General features: G+C 41.3%; 1 protein-coding gene across 1 annotated transcript; it reads left to right on the top strand.

Annotated features, from left to right (window-relative positions):
- The first annotated feature begins 13,408 nt into the window (after positions 1–13,408).
- Positions 13,409–15,018, top strand: LOC129109345 (uncharacterized). The gene is given in 2 exon segments (XM_054621381.1): positions 13,409–14,246; positions 14,249–15,018. Coding segments are annotated over 2 exon segments (1,371 nt in total). The 5' UTR covers positions 13,409–13,645.
- Positions 15,019–19,694: the final 4,676 nt, after the last annotated feature.

Raw genomic sequence — 19,694 nt, 5'->3', positions numbered from 1 at the left:
AGCTGTTTAAAGTTTTAGGATTTTACAGCAGAGGGGTGCATTTAAATTGAGGTACTGGAGATTTGTCTCTCTGCAAGAGCAAAGCTGAAAATTAGAATAATGAATCTCAGAAACTAAGGATGCACTGATCTGATACGCATGATGGGTGTCAGCAACAGTCCGACCTTGTGAAGAGAACCTGGTATTGATCAAATGTAACCAATCCACATTAAAACCCAACTTAATTTTGAAATTTAAATGTGCAAAATATTGTCGTGTTCATAAATACTTGACAGCATTTTTTGAGGTGAGAATATGTAACTTTGTACATTGTAACTCATAGATTCCATTTACAGTTAAATGGTAATGTTTAGCCAGTGGTGGAAGAAGTATTCTGATCCTGTACTTTAGTTAAAGTCCCAGTGCAACGATGTAAGAATACTTCATTACAAGTTGAAGTCCTAACTTCAATATGTGACTTAAAAGTACAGAAGTGTTATCAGCATTTCTTTTAAATGGACCCTGTGACTGCAAGTATCACGTATGACATTATTATAACAATTTATGAATCAATACATTGACCGCATTTTACAGTTGCAGCTGTTATTTTTATTATTCTGGCCCATTTTGAACAGTCACAAGATAAATCTGACTTACATTAAAACCTCGCTTTCTAATGAAACATTGAATAGGTTAATTATACTACTTTGTACCTAAAATTGTATTTAAATGAAACCATCTAATAAGTCTCTTTGGTGGAACTGCTAACAACTGACATAAATCTAAAACGAGACACAGCTATTCTGTAATGGGTCACAAGCTGAACAGGTCCGTAACCACGGGTTGAATCTTGAACAATAAATTGTATTTTACAGGGATATCATGTTTTTTAATTTAAAATCTTTATCTGAAGAGAAACTTGTAACTATAACTCTCAGATCAATGAACTGGAGTGAAAATAACAATATTTTCACTCCACTTCATTGATCATTGAAGAGTAGAAACACTCAAATAAAGTACAAGTAGTACATTACAATGCTTTATAACATCTACTTAATTACTTCCACCACTGTATGAAGTTATCATCAAGTTAAAAACACATAACAATGACTTCTATCAGATCCATGTGAGGTATAAAGGTTTTAAATTGGGAGAAAATCGGCACTGATTCTGGATCGGTACTCTATGTACGGCCGATACCTCGAGGTTACATATTGATATCAGGAGGGGAAAAAGTCAGATCAGTGAATCCATATCAAAAACATAGTATTTCATATAATTTGTTAAAATAATTAAATCACAAATGCACTTTTATTAGCTTTCTGGATTGTGTCAACTTTCTGTACAGTGAAGATATTTAAATCATGATGAAAATATATTTAATGTTCAAATATTAACTGCTTGCATATTATGAACTGTGACACTATGTATCTTTTTCTGTAATTTATGAGCTACTAACCAAGCCATTTCACACTAACACTGTACTGTCTATAATATTGTGAAGTGTCTATGCTTTTACCGAAGCTGCATACAGTAATAATCCCATCTCCCTTGAGAAACGGCTTCTGCACCTACAGCTCTAAAGAGATGGTTTTGCTGAGGCTGCATCTACTGAGCTGTGCTCCCATTTTGTCTCTGCTCAGCAGGCTGGCCTACATAACTCTGACGGGGGGGGCAGAGGTTACTTTTTCAGGCGTGAAAACACAAGAGGCTTGGAGTTTGGCACTGGAGAGGCGACAATGTGCCTTGTGTTTTAAACACATTCAATCCCCTCAGACCAAAACAACCAAACCTCACTGCTCAACAGTGCTGTGCCTTTATTTATGCAATGGATGAGAAGATATTTTCCGTCTGCCAGATTCTTCACTTGTGCATTTTATTTTTGTTTATTTTAACGTTTGTTGATAAATGATTGCTTGTTTTGCACTTCACAGCCTTATGTGAAGATTTGTTTTATATATTACATATGATTTTTCTTAGTCTTTTATGATATCCTGCTCATATTAAACTCTTTCTTTGCTTTTATCAAACAAACAACTGTGCAAGTGTAAAAAACGTCACTCCCTGTGCATCAATAGATTTCCCCCAGGAAAGAGAAACCTATTAAAACACACATACTACTTTTATGAACTGTGTTAATTGAAAACCACTCTGTTATACCGATTAAAATGACATGAATGGGCATTTTTTCATCTCAAAATGTCATGTAACCTTACTTGAACCACATCAACTCCCATAATCAAACCAAATCAACTGAATAAAATCAGTGCCTGATCAATGTTCAGAATACTTGTTGTGCTTTATGACAATTAATGACCAAATACAAATAGTAAATGGATGTGTAAACAAGTTTAATCTAATATCGGCCTCTCTTTTCTTGTACAAATGTGATTTACGAGTCACTGTTAGCGTCTGTGCCCATTAAAACACGGCAGTGCACCCTCAGCAACAGGCACTCCGACTAATTTAATTGATATTTTACACATAAGTCAGCATTTCCCTGACCGCAGCGCTGGTTTGATAGTCTATGAATAACCTTTGGCTGAGCTAATATCCTGCAGACGAGCTGCAAAGTGCTTGGCTTAGCAGGATGGTATCAGTCATAATGCCTTCCTGGTGTAGGTGCAGAGCGGGCGGAGACGACCATCATTTCATATCTCCATGGATCTGGAGGGTCTCTAGCTGCTCGTAAATCCAGCCTGTCAGAATCCATCATGTGCTATCTGTAATATACAGCGCAGTGCAGGAGGAAGTGCACTGTGATGAACCAGCCGAGGTTTCTGTATCTGCAGTGGAAAATAGCTGCTGGGGTGAAGATAAGGTTGTTATGAGGATACAATTTGTGCGTATAGCCAATGTTAAACTAAATTATGAATTTGATTTTTGAATGCTAGACTGGCTCTGGCTCATTATTATGCCTACCAGAACCTCTTAAACTCACTACATTTAATGGATGTATCAATTTTGTTTATTTTGTACAAAAACAATGAAGTGAAAAACTATAAATTGCTGTTTCCCAGCCAAGAAATAGTCCAGCACAAACCCCTCCGAAAACTGCTTATGGTTCATTTTACACTTTCTATAAAAATGAAACAAATGAGATATCATGTGTTAAATAATAAGAAATGTTGGTTGACACATTGACCTTTTGATGGATTTACAGACTTTATGCTAAGCTAAGCTAATGTTAGCTTTCATTTTTAGCGTGCAGACATGACAGTGGTATCAACCTTTTCATCAGCTCTCCACCACTCAATATAGAACCAAATAAGCGTATTGCAGAACATGGCAAACTATTCCTTTAATAAGTGAGCTTTAGCTGTGTTAGTAGGTGATTTTTTACTTTTGATGGAGCCACGATAGCCGTTTCCCACTGCTTGCAGTCTTTATGCTAAGCTAAGCTAATGTTAGCTTTCATTTTTAGCGTGCAGACATGACAGTGGTATCAACCTTTTCATCAGCTCTCCACCACTCAATATAGAACCAAATAAGCGTATTGCAGAACATGGCAAACTATTCCTTTAATAAGTGAGCTTTAGCTGTGTTAGTAGGTGATTTTTTACTTTTGATGGAGCCACGATAGCCGTTTCCCACTGCTTGCAGTCTTTATGCTAAGCTAAACTAATAATTTCCTGACTCCAGCTCTGCACTTAACACACAAATAGTGGTATAAATCTGCTCAGCTAACTCTCTGAAAGAAAAGTACTATAGCTGTTAAACTATTAATTTAATTTGAATGCATTTACATCCATATTAAGTGTAAGTGAATATATCGTAACCTCTGTTTTTTCCTTCTGCGTTGACAAAAACGTTAGGGAACTGTAATAAACCGGTACAAGTTGAATTCCGATGTGAACATCCTTAAGAAAAGAAAACTTAATTCTAAAACTCAGCATTTGACCCTTATAGTTATTTCATTTTAAATCAAATATGTTGGCATACAAAACCAAAACAAAAAAGGAAAATGCGTCACTGTCCAAATACTTCTGGTCTGCATCACACAACACTGCACCTGCTACCTCGTTGGCACAAAGCCTTTTCATAATTAGAAAACCCAGACAGGTGACTAACACGCTTTTAATACATCAATACTTGAATCCTATGCTGAAAAAACAGAAAATGTGGAGCAGACAGACACATGGGTGTGCCAGACAATACGTTCATACTTCAAACTCACCACAGAACCAGTCCGAGAGAACAGACCACTGAAATGTTGCAACACGACAAACAAAACTGGAAACTTGCCGACGTCAAAACAATAAGCCTATCCACCTGCTATGATAGCCTACATGAACGGTTTATTTAAATGAAATTCATCCTAATCTCTTAATTTGTATCTTTTAATCCAATGTGGTGAATGTATTTGGATGCTAATTTCTACAGTATTACTAGCATTAAGTATTTGTGAGGTTTTTCTCCTGTGTGGCCTGTACTGTAAGCCACTGGATTCATTAGTGGTTGTGTGGGCTTTGCCTAGGTAACAACTATTGATCCGAGAGGCTCTTCCTCTGCGTAAAAGGCTCTGGCTGTGGTAGCCCGTCAATCCTGACTGTCATTATGGGAAGACTAAAGCATCTGTTTACTGACAAGATCGACTGCATCCATCTTGTGCCGCAGAAGCCTGAAGCCAGAGTTAGCTTGTTTTGTGGTTTGTCTGGAAGGTTAAAGGAAGGTTTTCTGGATGAGAGAGTGAGATCTGATGAGGGAGTGGTACCGGAGGTGGTTTGCAGACAGATGGCGCTATTAACATTCAGATCTCAAGGCAATCAAGTTTATAATAAAACCTACACAAGAAATGATCTGTCAGCCTGTTGCTATGGGCCCTATTGATTGACATTTGTAGAATTACCATATATTTGTACACATTTTTTAAGCAAGAAGATGAATTAGACATATGAAAGTCTGCATTACATTTTTCGGGCTAATTCATGTTTTTCTTCATTCATTTATGAGTTAGAATTCACTTTTACTTTGGAGCTTCTATGCAATTAAAGTGCAAAAGGTCAAAGTGTCATATGAGACTTTTGATCAGTGATTTCTACCATTTACAAGAAAACTTATAGGAATCAGGTAAAAATGTTTTGTCTTTTCTCTGCTGGGAGTTTAGGATGTCTTGGCACAAAACACAAAATCCATGATGTCGTAATTCTGGAAATAATACTTACATCCCCCCCAAGAAAAAGAATTCCAAAAGACTTTCAGTTCACAAAACTGTTTTCCAGCATGTCTAAACGCTGTCCTTTCCATCAAGATGAATCTCCTCATCTCCAAGAGAGATAGAAAGCCAATATCAATATTTCATAAACAAATGAAACACTGGATGGAAGCTAGCGTCAGAGTGGCCCTGGAGGAGAGAGTCGATCAATGGTAGGATCGCTCTGTCCGCTGCTGTCTGCCAATCCACAGGCCCACACAGGATAATGCTATTACCCATCAGTCCGAGTGGACCATCGACCAGCCGGCTGCTCTTTGAGAGGACTAATCCGATAAAAAGCATTAAAACATTTGTTCAGTGACACACTGGCTGCAGGTCCGAGCCAAGAACCTGGCTGACTGTTTTAGACACAAAGGACATGAGATTTGTTTTACTTTAGTTTTAAAGTTGTTTTATCCTACAAATGTCCTGGAGACCACATCTTGCACCAACATGGAAGTCCAACACATGACTGAGTGTTCGAGGGTTGTCTATATACAACAACGAAACAAACTGTATCTGATAAAGTGTGACTTGGGTGGGTGAATTAATAAATGCTCTAGTTTGATGGATGTATGGAAGATTACTTTAAAAAGTCAGGATATATCAACCCTAGCTAAGTTAGTGATGGTTCAGCTCAATTCACCTAAACAAGGAGTTATTTTTGATATTGGGTCTGTTCCAGTATTATTTATTAAACAAGTGATAATATATGGTACAACACATTTAAATCAACATCACAAATTCTCATTAATGCACAACAGGAAAATAAACAGTAAGCAGGAATAGCATCTTCTCAGTGTAAAATCCTCCAAAAGTTTAGGCCCACATGTGACATTTTAAGTTACACTCTCCAGGCTGACAAGAGGGATTTAATATCTTCGATGACGAACCTATATGTGGTGTTCATTATTGCATCTAGTGACCAGCACTGAAGTAAAAGTTTGAATGTATTAACAGCAAAACATACTTAAGGAATTAGAGTAACAGTACTTGTTGGGCAGAATGGTCTCTATCAGAGAGTTTTATTATCTTATACATCATATTATTGGAATAGTATTACTAATGCTTTAAAATACAAGCAGCATTTTAATGTTACAGCTGCTGGAGGTGGAACAAACTAGCTACTTTATATACTGTTGGATCATTTAAACTATAGCACAGTAATTAAATCATATCATGTTTTTTTATCATAAGTAAGTACAATATTTCAATCTAAACTTTTATTGGAGTAGAAGTTGCATAAAATTGAAATGTACAAGAGCACCTGAGTAAATGTACTCAGTTACTTTTCACCACCTTTTTCTTATAGGGAGATATTTCTGCTAATATTAGCTTCTGTGTATTTAATCAGTGACAATACGGCTATAAAATACAATAAAATGTGTTGACTATGTTTAGCTTACAAGCTGACATCATCTCAAGATTTTTTTTTCAGATGTGGGCTTTCAGTTTTGCATGAATTAGCAACACAAAAACAGGACAGAAGTTGTGCCCACTGAAAAGTGAGATGACTGTTTAACCTTTTGTAATGCAACCAAGTGTTCAGAGGTACAAACCTGAGGTCTCCAACGTGCCCACCTCGTGGTCAGAGGAGTAGAGAGAGAGTGTTGATGCTACTTCACCAGTCAACTAGTTCCTCAAGAAAACAAGGAAATGTGAACCGGTTCTTCCTCAGAGTTTTGTACAAGATGGCTGACTCTTTGTCTATTATCCAATGAGAACTAAACACACAAACGGTCAGCTTCTAGAGGATGCAGCACCCCTAAATCAGATACATTTCAAACTAAAAGCACACAACAAAACACTGCAAAGAAAATTGTACAAAGCTTTTTTTTTTAATTGATAACTGATAAACATCCTCTTTCTGGAAACAGGCTTAATGTATAATCTCAGAAGGATCCCAGAGGACTGAATGAGTATTTTATTATTACAGAGACCTCATTGTCGTCTAACTAAAGAGAGTTTTGAGGATTTTGCTCTTTACAATATCAGACATTTTGTAATATTCTTATTTCAATATTGAGCCAGGTTATATAATCATTATTTGATTGTTTTAGACTCTTCCAGCAAAGCTGAAGTGTGTAATGTATTCATCTTCTACTGGTGGAATGTAACAAAGTACATTTACTTAAATACTGCAGGTAATACTTCACGAGTATTTCAATTTCATACCACTCAATACTTCTACTCTACTACATTTAAGGTGGAAATATTGTACTTTTTGCATCATTGCATTGATGTAGTAGCTAGTTATCTTGCAGATTCAGTTTATCAATTCCAAATATGATCAACGAACAATTTATGATGTATAATTGATATATATTATATTTTACTGAGAGCTAACAAGCAGTATATAAAGTGGTTTAAATCCGTCACACCTTTACCAGCTGCAGCATTAAAGTTAAATGTACACATTTATGCATCATGATTTATAATCCAATAGTGTAATATACGTTATTATGAAATGGGCCTTCTGTGTAATGAGTAGTTTTACTTTTGGCACTTTAAATATACACTTTCATTTTAATGCTTATGTACTTTTACACAAGTATCTTTTTGAATGCATATCTTTTACTTGTAACAGAGTATTTTTACATTGTGGTAGTATTACCTTTACTTTAGTAAAGTAATTGAATACTTCTTTCACCACTGTCACCTTCAACCTGACGGAGCATTAGTATTGTGTTTGTAAAGTTGTGTCACCATGTTGTTGGTATGCAGACAAAAATGTAATTAATGGAGAAGGTAACATGAATGTAAATATATTTCTTAATCATATTTATAAAGCTAGGAATTGCAGCTATACAGCTTTCATTAATAACAGCAGTTTTACCTGCTGTATATATAGAGAAAGACCTTCATGTCGATTGTGTGTGGAATGTCTGAGGAATCAATCTGTCAGTAAAGCCTTTTAAGTGGAAATCCACTGGTCTGAACACGTGTCTTGGCCATCTGCAGCGCTTCAAAATTTCCCTCATGTTGTCCCTCATGTTTTCCAACACTTCCCTTTCTCCTCTGATGCCATCGCTGTCTGCACTCCCTCTTCAAGGCCCCATGTTGTCTCGCTCAAACCCCCCAGCACTGTTGTAGTCTAACCTCTCCAGATTCCTCTCTCCCTCATTTGCAGCAGATCGTCGGCCCCGTCAGCACGGAGGAATCTCAGAATATTAATCTGTGTTCTTGTTCACTCTGACCTTCACTTACCTCACTCTCTGTTTTTGCTGATAACACATCTGTCTCTCCTCATTTGTAGTCCTGTAGCTTTATACCTTTCTGTCTGTCTTTTGTCATTCTGTCATTCTTAGTTTAGCAGATGAGGTAATCCCCAAAACTCCTCTATGTTCTGAAAATGAAAAAAAACAGCACTTCACATATTTTAGTGATTTGTGAATAATAAATAAATGCTGCCAGACTGACTGATTTTGAGAATGTCTTGAGGTATTTTGCAGGAATGTTTTTTATGTTAAAATAAACTTTACTGCGTGAGAAAACCCAACTCTCTTTCATTTCATCAGTAAAAGAATCTAGGTGAGTCTAGTTGTGCAACACTTAATGGGGGAGGTGAAGTTGTGGATCAAGACCCCAAGGGAGTGGGAGGTGAATGAGTCAAAGCGTGAGAACGAGTAAATGAAAGAGAGGAGAACCAGGAAATGCCACGTCACAGAGAGTCATTTCTCTCAGTGGTTAATCCTTCACAATCTGAATCAAATCTTCATGAGAACATCAACAAATACAGAAGATCAGATGCAGGAGCGGACTTAATGATTTAAGGGCCCGAGGCAAACACTAACACGGGTCCCCCAGAGCCTGAACTCTATTTTCAGAAAACAAAGACAAGAGTCAGAGGCAACGTAGTTTTCTAGTGGAGGAAGGGCTTTGTTTTTCCAGAACACGCAAGGTGTTTAGGGTATAGTCTGGGAGGACGGTGGGTGAACAAAGTGAACTGACCCTGACCTAAAACTTAACAGTAGGGGTAATATCAGAAATCATGTCTATTTTTTAAGCGGTGATGCCGGACTGTAAATAATGCTGCTTTTATCTTATAGGTGTACGGTTAACATTTTGCGGATACGTTCTGAATGCAAATGTAGCATGTGCTTATTCTTTTCTTGGGGGTTGGATGTTATTCTCTTCTTAACCAGCTGTTTACTGTAAGCTAATGCTAGCTAGTTAGCTAACGATAATTAGCTTTACCATCAACACTTCCTGAGAATTCTGCAAAGTCGAGCCCTCCTAGTCTCCTCTTGTACAGCCACCTGAAGCACAATCCATCTCTTAAAACTGCAGACAGTCAATCACAAATGTAACTCTGTGCAAGGTAGTTCTCCAATCAGAGGGTTGGTGGTTCAATACCTGGCTTCGGCAGTCGATGTGTCCTTGGGCAAGACACTTAACCCCAAGTTGCTCCCGAAGGTTTGACATCTGTGTGGACTGGATGTTGAATGAATGTTAGTTAGAGTCTGATGGTGGCACCTTGCATGGTAGCCTGTCATCAGTGTGTGAATGGGTGAATGATATGTAATATACTACTGACTGTAAGTCGCTTTGGATAAAAGCGTCTGCTAAATGACTGTACTGTACTGTAAATAATAGTGTCCCTCCAACTGACGTCTAAGAGGAAAGTGTGTTTATGTGAAATCTGTCATGCAGATATGCTCTGCCCAAAGCAAAGATTGGACAGTTGATACAGTTTTTTTTGGCATCAATGATACGCTTCGCTCTTACAAAGGAAAATAATATCAGCGCTTTGCATTTATTATCGGCTGGCCTGTTCTGCCCTCCGCTGGACAGCACAGAAACGCAATGCACCTCTTCAATGTTTTTTCTGTGTTGAGATTTGATTTTTATGTCACAATGAAAATAATGCATTCAGTTATCAAAGACAAAAGGCTAAATAATTGTCATTTAACATGTGTTTTTCATTTAATATGACACAAGAAAATACATATTTTCTGTGTTAGATTTGTTCCCATTTTTTCTTCCATATTTCCTTTATACTTTCTTATCAGTATCAACTGCATTATTTGCCATTCATTTGCCCTCACTAACAGTTCAAACACAGCTAATGTTTGTTTAGTAGAACTTGTTCTTATGCCAGCGTTGGTAATAGTTAAACAGCAGATGGGCTCTTTGTTGAAACCACATTTAAACACAACTGAAAGGAAGATGACATGTAGTGGAGTGTTTAGAGTTCGGGCTGATATCTGAGGTGGATGTCATAGGAAAAGGAGATTAGTCAAAGCAATGAGCTCCTGCATCAGATTGTTTTAATTTGAATTTTTGTGTAGGTGGCCACTCTGTAACTAACACAGTGTGGTTTTCTAAAGAAGCAACGGTATAATTTTAGGAGGAGGCCTGCTGGATGACGAGGTGTGGCCTCAACATTCAGGCGGGTTCTGGGAGTTTTCCCCCCAAAGCAGGAGTATAAATAGTCCCCCAGGCTTATTTGTCTGTCCACAAAAGCATTAGTGAAATACAGATGTAATTGCTGTATTGATCTACAATGTAAAATGTGTTCTATTCCCAGCGTTGGTTTCTCTTTTTACATGCAACAATACAGATGATGACATTCCTTGTCTCTGTGAATAACTGTAACTACTACTCTACATAAAGGACAGACATGGGAGAACGTTTGAGGCACAGCTTTTACTGTGGAAAATAAACTGATTTAAAATAATATATCATGAAGTTAGTTAATATAAAAGAGAATATTGAGTTTGTATAACTTATGTATTATCTATGTGCAGCATAAAGTAGAACACAGAGGCCTTTTTCGGTAAATCAGGAGTACAACAATATGATTAAACAAAATGTCTGCCAGGAAGAGTAATTGGATTTCCAATATACATGGAGCTTGGAGGTGCTTTGACTCACTTGTGGAAGGGCAAAGATAGACTCGGGGGGTGAATTTGCCTGCAATCAATAAGTCGCTTTCTCTCAGCCCCTGAACCGTTATCTGTTTCCTCAGATCCGACCCGAGTTTGTATTGATCTGCGTGAGTGACAGATGGGCTTGTATCGAAGCAGTCTGTCGGCCTTTTCGCTGCTGGAGTCACTGTTGCGCATACAGATCGTTGGTGTGTGACTCAGACTGGTCAAAGTTCAGTTGTGTTATGAGCAAACTTTACAAAGCAACTCAATAAAAGGAGGGTGAGGTACAGATACGTGGCAAAGTGATAAATTTAACAATGATAACATTTAAAGTGATAAATGTTCTGGTCAGCTGTTGTTTGTAAAACAGTTTCTGTCTAAAATTATTTTTGGGTGGATTATCTTCTAATAATGTTCATTTATTTACCTCTAAAAATGTGTCTTTTACTATTCACAACTGGAACATGTTGTCATTTAAAGGACTTTCAACACAGATCAAGAGAACAAATGGTGATAGCGATAACAGTCAGCGAAAAGGAACTAATAGCAGTTCTGTCACTTTTATTTTCCATGAAACCGCCTTTGAAATGACCGAAGGAAGCACTTTTCCTCTGTCCCTGCCCTCCCTTGACTTCTTTAGACCAAATGATGTGGTTGTCTGTCACCGAATGCCATGTTCTCTGTGACCTGGAAACATCTGGTGAGGGGATGGGGGAAGGCCGATTTTACTTCAGAGTGGAAACACAACCTTCAAACCAAAACTACAGACCTTGTAAAGTACAGTGTGTGTGCTATGTCGTCACTAAAAAATCCCTGATGGCAAAATTTGGATGGAAAGAAGAACTGACATTGCTGAAATTTCAGTCTCAGTATGAATAGTTTTATTCACACAAGCAGCTCTGTGGCAATGTTTGTCAGTCCACTATGGTCCATACTTAAATATCTCAACAGCTATTGGATACATTAGACATTTATAGTCCCCAGAAGAAACTTAATGGCTTAGGTTATCCCCTAACTTTTCAGCACATTGACATTTGCCTTTGTTTTGTATAATGTCTATTGAATGGATGCCATGAAATTTTGTGCAGATAATCACGTTCCCCTCAGGATGAATTGTAATGAATTTCAGAATCCTATAACTATTAAGTGTTTTGTTTTTACTCTAAGGCCCATTTCACCTGGTATTAACATGGAATCTGTGATCAGATTTCAATATTGGATTGGTTGAGGCCCAGGGTAACCAATGGCAACTCCTAAAGAGAACCCCTGAAAGAGGAAGAAAATGTTGCAAGTCAAGGGACATTTTTACATAACTTTTTGTAGAAGACTCATTGCTGGGGTCAAATAATCCCATGGCTTTTCCTAACCCCTTTTCCTTGACCTCGACAGAAAACATCTTGAGGTCAAGGAAAGATGTGAAGTAGAAATCTTAGGGATTTAGGAAAAGTCAAGCGGTGTTCAGAGAATCTGACTGCACTTTATGAAGTTTTAAATAACGTAGTTCGGGAACAATGACCACGCCCTGAACACCTAATTGTCTCTGCACAAAGTATTTAAGCATGACGGATCCATCCACTTCCTCCTTGACTCTGTTTCCTCATGACGTCAGAATCGCGAGACAACACAACAAGAACCCAAGCACCATGGACCAGGAACTCTTCCTAAACCCTTCTGACAACGAGCTGTTCGAAGAACACGAGCTCACCCCGAAGTCCCGAGGCTCCAACCTTCTCCCACCATCCTTCGTCGCCAGCAACCTCGGCTACGTTCCACCATCCACGTTCCTCGTGGCTCCCGACATTCATCCCCGGACAACTCCGAGGCCGTCGGCCCCTCGCCTTCCAACAGCCCCAGGGGGAGAACTCGACTTTGGTGCGCGAGGGACATCGTCCCTCCCCGAAGCCGCTCTCCCATCCGCACGAGATCCAGGCGCTCGAACGACGGGCAAAACCACCCTGACCCTCCTTCACCACGCCGACTCTCCAACAGCCAACACGTCCCACATCTCCAAGTGGACAGTCTCCCATCTAAAGAACGTACTCACCCAGCGCAACATCCCGTTCAATAAGTCCGACAGGAAAGCAAAACTTTTCAAACTTTTCACGGACTCCCAACACAACAACACTCAGCAAACCTCCCGAGCACTTCCAGATTCCCGCCGCCGCGTCAGCCGCTACGCCGATGACGTCATGACGCATCCGACGGCCGGGGAATCCCCGTCAGCCACAGCAGCCCCCCCAGAGGGCCAGGTCGTATCACAGCAAACCCTCTCTGCCCCAGAGACATCACATTCTGCACTCGTTTTCCCCCAATCTACACTATCAACCCATGCACATGCATCCTTTCATCCCAACATCCTTTCCTCTTCTCTCCCTCCTGCCTTTCCCGCATCATCTACCTTGGCCAACTTTGCTCCGCCCTACATGAATCCAGCTACCTCAGCTGCTCAGACAGCTCCAACAGCAGGGGCCCATAGCGGAGCAACCGGCCAAAACCTATTCTTTCCTCCTGTTTCTGCTCTTCCCCCTCCCTGAAATCCGCCATTTCCGAGCCCGACATAGTTGACAAACTCCTGGCTCAGGAAGTCAAAGACTCTTTCATGATCGGCCCTCTCCATAGCCCACCTTTCCCCATATTCAGAATCAGCCCCATCGGCATAGCTACTAGGAAATACTCAGGAAAAAAGAGACTTATAATAGACCTCTCATCCCCCCACGGCTCTTCCATCCCAAGCATCAATAGCCTAATCCCGAGCCCGGACTACTCCATGCAGTACACCACAATCACCAACGCCGCATCCCTCATTCGCCTCGCAGGTCAAGGAGCCTGGTTGGCTAAAGCGGACATCATCAGCGCCTTCAAAGTTCTTCTGATCCACCCCGAATTCTGGCATCTTTTCGGCGTCCATTGGAAAGGCTCTTATTACTTTGCAGTGCGCTTGACCTTCGGGTGCAAGAGCAGCCCAAAAATCTTCGACTGCTTATCCGAAGCTCTCTGCTGGATCCTGACCAACGTCCATAAACTTCCGTACGTCATCCACCTCTTAGATGACTTCCTCACAGTCACGCCACCTTCCTCACCCCCAGCACACGGCCTCAACACTTTAACCTCAGCGTTCAAGGAACTCGGCGTTCCTCTGTCTCCAGAGAAAACCGTAGGCCCCAGCACCTCCCTCGAATTCCTCAGCATCACCCTCGACTCGTTTCACTCCAAGCATCCCTACCTACCGAAAAAATCAATCGGATCTCCTTACTCATTTCAAATTACCTCCTGGCCCCCAAATGCACCAAACACCAACTCCTTTCACTGTTAGGCCACCTCAACTATGCCATTCGCATCATCCCCCAAGGTCGATCCTTCTTGTCCCACCTCCTTTCAGTCGCCGCCTCTGTCCCAAATCTCCATGGCCATGCCTCCCTGGACAAAGCATGCAAAACGGAGCTAAAACTGTGGCACCAGTTCCTCTCCTCATGGAACGGCATCTCTTTATTTTACGATGACCACATCACCAAGCTGGAAGACATCCAGCTGTTCACAGACGCAGCCCCCTCCATCGGCTTCGGCGGCTTCTACGGCAGCAAATGGTTTTCAGCCAAATGGCCGCACGAATTCTCATCCCTCACCCCTTCTTCGGCAATCTCTGAAATGTATCCGGTAGTCATAGCAGCCATTCTTTGGGGCCGGGAATGGTCCAAAAAGACAATCGCTTTATATTCAGACAACAGCGCCGTCGTAGACATCATCAACAAAGGACGGTCACATTGTCTAGACATAATGCAGTTCATGCGTAGACTCACCTTGGTTTCGGCCCAGCAACAATTCATCATCCGAGCCTATCACAACCCAGGTCACAAAAACTCCATAGCTGACTCACTTTCCCGTTTCTCTTTACAGAAATTCAGACGATTGGCGCCAGCCGCGGACCCTCTGCCAACTCCGGTCCCACCGTTTTCAGCCACCATCTTCAACTGACCCCGCTACTAGAACACCTAATCTCTGCCTCCCAAGACGCCATCCTCAACACCCAGAACACTCTCATCATACCTCACCGGATGGAATAGCTTTAAAGCCTTCCACGCTTCCCTCGGCCTTCCATTCCCCTCACTCGACGTCCTGACCCTCACGAACTTCATCACGTTCGCCCATTCACTCCTCAAGATCAAGCCTTCCACTATACGGGTCTACATAAGCGGAATCAACTTCTTCGCCAAACTTTCCTCAGGCACTCCTTGTCCAGCTGCGTCCCACTCACACATCACCATGTTACTCAAAGGTCTCCGTAAAGCCGAACCACACCCCACGCCTAAACGTCTGCCCCTCACCTCGGACCTCCTTACCCGCTGCATCCAAACACTCCGTTCAGGCTACCTATCTCCCTTCATGGACAAAGCATTGGAGTCCATGTTCTTGCTGGCCTTCTTCGGCTTCCTGCGCTGCTCGGAATTCACCGCTCAGAACTCTGACCACCATCCATAGCAACACACCACCATGTCCGACATCTCCATCCACCATCCGGACACCATCATCTACCACCTCAAACGCAGCAAGACCAACCAGTCTGGTCCGCCCCAGCCCATCTACATCTTTCGACTAAACTCATACCTAAGTCCATTCGAACCCATATGTGACTACATAAGCGCAAGATTAGCCAGCGGAACTTCTCCACAGGACCCGCTTTTCATCACAGAGACAGGCAAAGGGGCCACAAGAACCTGGTTTCGCCACCACTTCCGCCAAATCCTCCATAAATCCGGTATACACCCGGAACATTACTCAAGCCACTCATTCCGCATCGGGGCCGCCTCCACCGCCTCAAGCCAAGGAATCCCCGACCACGTCATCAAGACCCTCGGCCGCTGGTCATCCCCCGCGTACCACACCTACATCCATTCCAACCTAAATGACATCAGAAACGCACATCGGCACCTGTCCTCTTGAAGCTGTCTTTTGGGGACTCTGCGCCACCTGACCTTCCAGAGAGACAGCCCCCACCCAAGAGTCTCCAATCCCCCTGTTCCTGCCAGCCACCGGACACCATCGCTCTCCTCCCACCATCAGTCATCAACCTTCTTTACCCTCCCTGCTTCTCTACCCTACACCCCTCCTTCCCTTACCCTCCATCCCTTACCCTCATCCCTTCATCCCTCAACCCCTACCCCTTCATCCCTCGACCCTTATCCCTTCATCCCCTCATCCCTCCAACCCCTTCCCTAACCCATCCCTCTGACTCACATTCGTAATAAATCAGTCATAACCTATCTCGTGATAAGCGTGGTCTTTGTTAGTGAATATGTAATTATGCAACAGCAGATGATATTGACAATGTTGAGGGATGGCATTATCTAATTTTATTTTGTATAAAATGGTCCAGTTTATAATTTGGAGATATAGGAAATAAGAAAGGAAGCATTAGAGTACCTTTGCTTGGCATTTAGAGAATTGGACCAGCTCTTATCATGGCTCCAACTTAGATACTTCAGTGTCATTTACTCGGTTAGGAACCCTCAGAAGCAAAAAAGACTACTCGTCCGCAGCCCCTTACTGCAACTACTTGTAGCTGTTACTGGGATTGTTTAAAATAGCAGAGTTAAAGAGGCGAAGTTAGGTGACCTTTCATCTTGTCTGGTGGTTCTTGTTTCTTAAGAATTAGGTCTTCATCTACACTTGATTGAGATCTGATCACAATGAAAGCCTGACCACCTAAAATGTCTTCAACATGAATTAACACCTTCCATTAACATACGATTCTTTCATCAAGATAATGATCTAGATACAGATCACATTTTAATGCCAGTTGGGAATGGGGCATAACACAGACCATTGTTCATGTGGGGTTTAAATGTTTTGGAATCGTTTTCAGCTGTAACATCACTTCTCAGTGACGTGAGCATTTGACATGCCTGCAGTGTCCAGCTTCATCAAGTCTCATGTTGTGGCAGAGCAAAAATGCATTCATGAAATATTCAGAACTTCAAAAAGGAAAAAGAGGCCACGGTCTTACGTTTTCTCTTTAAAGACACACACTATCAGTACAGTAGATATTTATCTCTCCAGAAAACTGGCTTTGAGATCATAGAAATGATATCTACACGCTGCACTGATGTATCTCATTATTTTATTAAACACTGTTTACACAGCAAGTTTTCATCAGGATACTTCTGTTTTAATTGCATCAAACCATGATGAACACAAACCTGCTTTTCCTACCATTCAAATAAATTCAGTTTCAGGGGAAATATTGATAGGTGATGATCTGGCCACAGACCAATTCTGTGTCTGCCGTTTGGGGCCTCTGGCAATATCCCACATAGAGCTTCCATTACACAAAGAAAAAAAATCAGATTTTTACAGCTCAGCTGTTACTGAATCCGTCAATCCAGCCCTATTTATTTTCCCATGGAAGTCAAATCCAGCATGACAGGTACTAAATCCCGTCTTTCCCACGAACAACTTTCTATCTATGAAGCAATCCTACGATACGCTGATGTAATACAGAGGTGTGGATGCATGGAACAAAAGTGAATGTCTCTAAACACACATCTTTATCTTTGTTATGTGACTACAGCATTTTGATTTCTTACTTGGCCTGTTTAGATATAAATCTACTTACAACCAGAATGGTTCCCAAAAATAATTATGTTGAACAGTTTGTGCAGTTAAACAATTGGCATAATATCATGGTCTTACCAGTGTGGTGGAAGTTTCCAATACAATTTACTATACTAATACCCAATTTGTACTAGTACTATCTATGTCCCGAGATGAGTCCCAATGAGCATTGAAATAATGATCAAATGACAAATGAAATGTCCTTGCGGTATTTTATTTCTTTGCATGAAAGAGCCAGAAGTTTACAGAGTCACCGGGAGCCTGCAAAGTACTGAACTCAGGCTGCTCACCCCTCTATAGATGGGAGCCGGGGTGGCCAGGCTCAGTTCTGAGTAATGTGTCATGGAGGGGGTATGAAGAACAAAAGGGGTGCATGAATATCAAAGAAAAGGTAGAAAAACAAAGGAGAGGAAGAAGACCAAAAGGTGGGTATGAGTCTCAGGTGGGGAGGAAGGTCAAAGGTGTGAGAGGGCCAAAAGGTGGGGGCATGAATGACAAAGGAGCAGAACCTCGTCTCTCTGTATGTTAATTTACACTGTGTGGAGATGTTAACCGGGGGGGTTAACATCTCCACACAGTGTAAATTAACATACAGAGAGACGAGGTTCTCGACCTTTAGAGTACACATCATAGTACATTTCATTCAAAACCTTTACACTATATACTTCCAACATACACTAATATCATTTTCCATTACACCAGGTCATTAACATTTTTCATGGCTTTGTTTAAAGCTCTGCCAAAATGAAGTCCTGTATTTCAGGCTGGGCATCTTTATTTTCTTAACTGAAGTTCTGCATAAGAAACATGTACCTGCATCTCTCTTTTCTTAGTATATGATAGACAACAACTATACCAATGGCATCTTATGTAGAAATGATTTCTCTTGTGTCTCAATTAGTGACGTGGATCTTTTCAAACAGGTCAAAAAGATAAAATGTGGCCAATAGCTTCCTCGGACCAGGAAGTCATTTATTATTTCAGCCTTCCAGACACAAACAACAAAGACGGTATCACCTCTGTTACTGGATTTTGTCATTAGATTTATTGTCATGAACTTTTGCTAAAATTACTTAAATTCCCCAAATTCCTCTTTTTTTTTTCTTACTTTGACAGTTTGTAGTTTCAGGATGCAGCTGCAGTTCACAGATAATGCATGAATTTTCACTTTATGATAGTGTCAAAGCTCCTGATACTGGAAATAGTGCTAGCTCTATCCTGATAAATTAGTGCATTAAAAAGCAGACTTTCAAGCACAACATCATGAAACGGATTAGTTCAGCTTGTCCAACATGCCGAGTGGATGCATGCTGAGTAAAGTCAGACAAAACAGCTAGATGCACACAAGCTCTTTCCTCAGCTGGCGGTCATTATCTCAAATATTTCACCCATGTTTCCACCTGGGGAGCCTGAAACCACAAGCAACAAAGGCAAAACTTTTCCACAAATTCAACACTTTTCCATTGATGCTGGTGCCACAGGCTTCTTTGATAGGCCGCGTTGTTTGTTCGGTTCCGAGCTCCTAGCTGTGTGTGTTTTGCAGATGGTTTCTCTTTGGCAACATGAAAGAAAGTCATCTATCACACAGCACAACACCCATAAGAGCAAGTGAGGTGACGTCACGCTCTGGCCTCTACAGTGGGTGTTTACCGGCATCAGCCTGTACCACCCATCACGCCACATACCGTTGAGTCCCTGCGAAAGCTACTCGCCACTTTCTGATGGTTACCAGCGAGTCAAGTGTGAGATCTGATGGAGGGACGACACACAGGAACAAGGCGGTGGCGGACGTGCTCGCCTAAACCCTCCTCTGCCCGGCTGACCAGTATCAATATGCAGCAGACATCCTTCCCTCCTCTTCCTGTTCCCGCCTCTTTATGATCCACTAAAGAGCATGGTTGACAGTGACATCAAGGCCGCATGTGTCACGGCCTGCTTTATAAAGCACAAAGGCCATGAGTGAGCTCTGACTGTCATGGTCGGTCCTCGGGAAACACAGACCGCCTTTCACTGAGCAGCTCTGTGACGGACTGAGCACT

Source organism: Anoplopoma fimbria, chromosome 20 (assembly GCF_027596085.1).
Source record: "Anoplopoma fimbria isolate UVic2021 breed Golden Eagle Sablefish chromosome 20, Afim_UVic_2022, whole genome shotgun sequence".
Taxonomy (NCBI): domain Eukaryota; kingdom Metazoa; phylum Chordata; class Actinopteri; order Perciformes; family Anoplopomatidae; genus Anoplopoma; species Anoplopoma fimbria.
The sequence above is the reverse complement of the archived record's forward strand: the minus strand, read 5'-3'. Positions and strand labels throughout refer to the sequence as shown.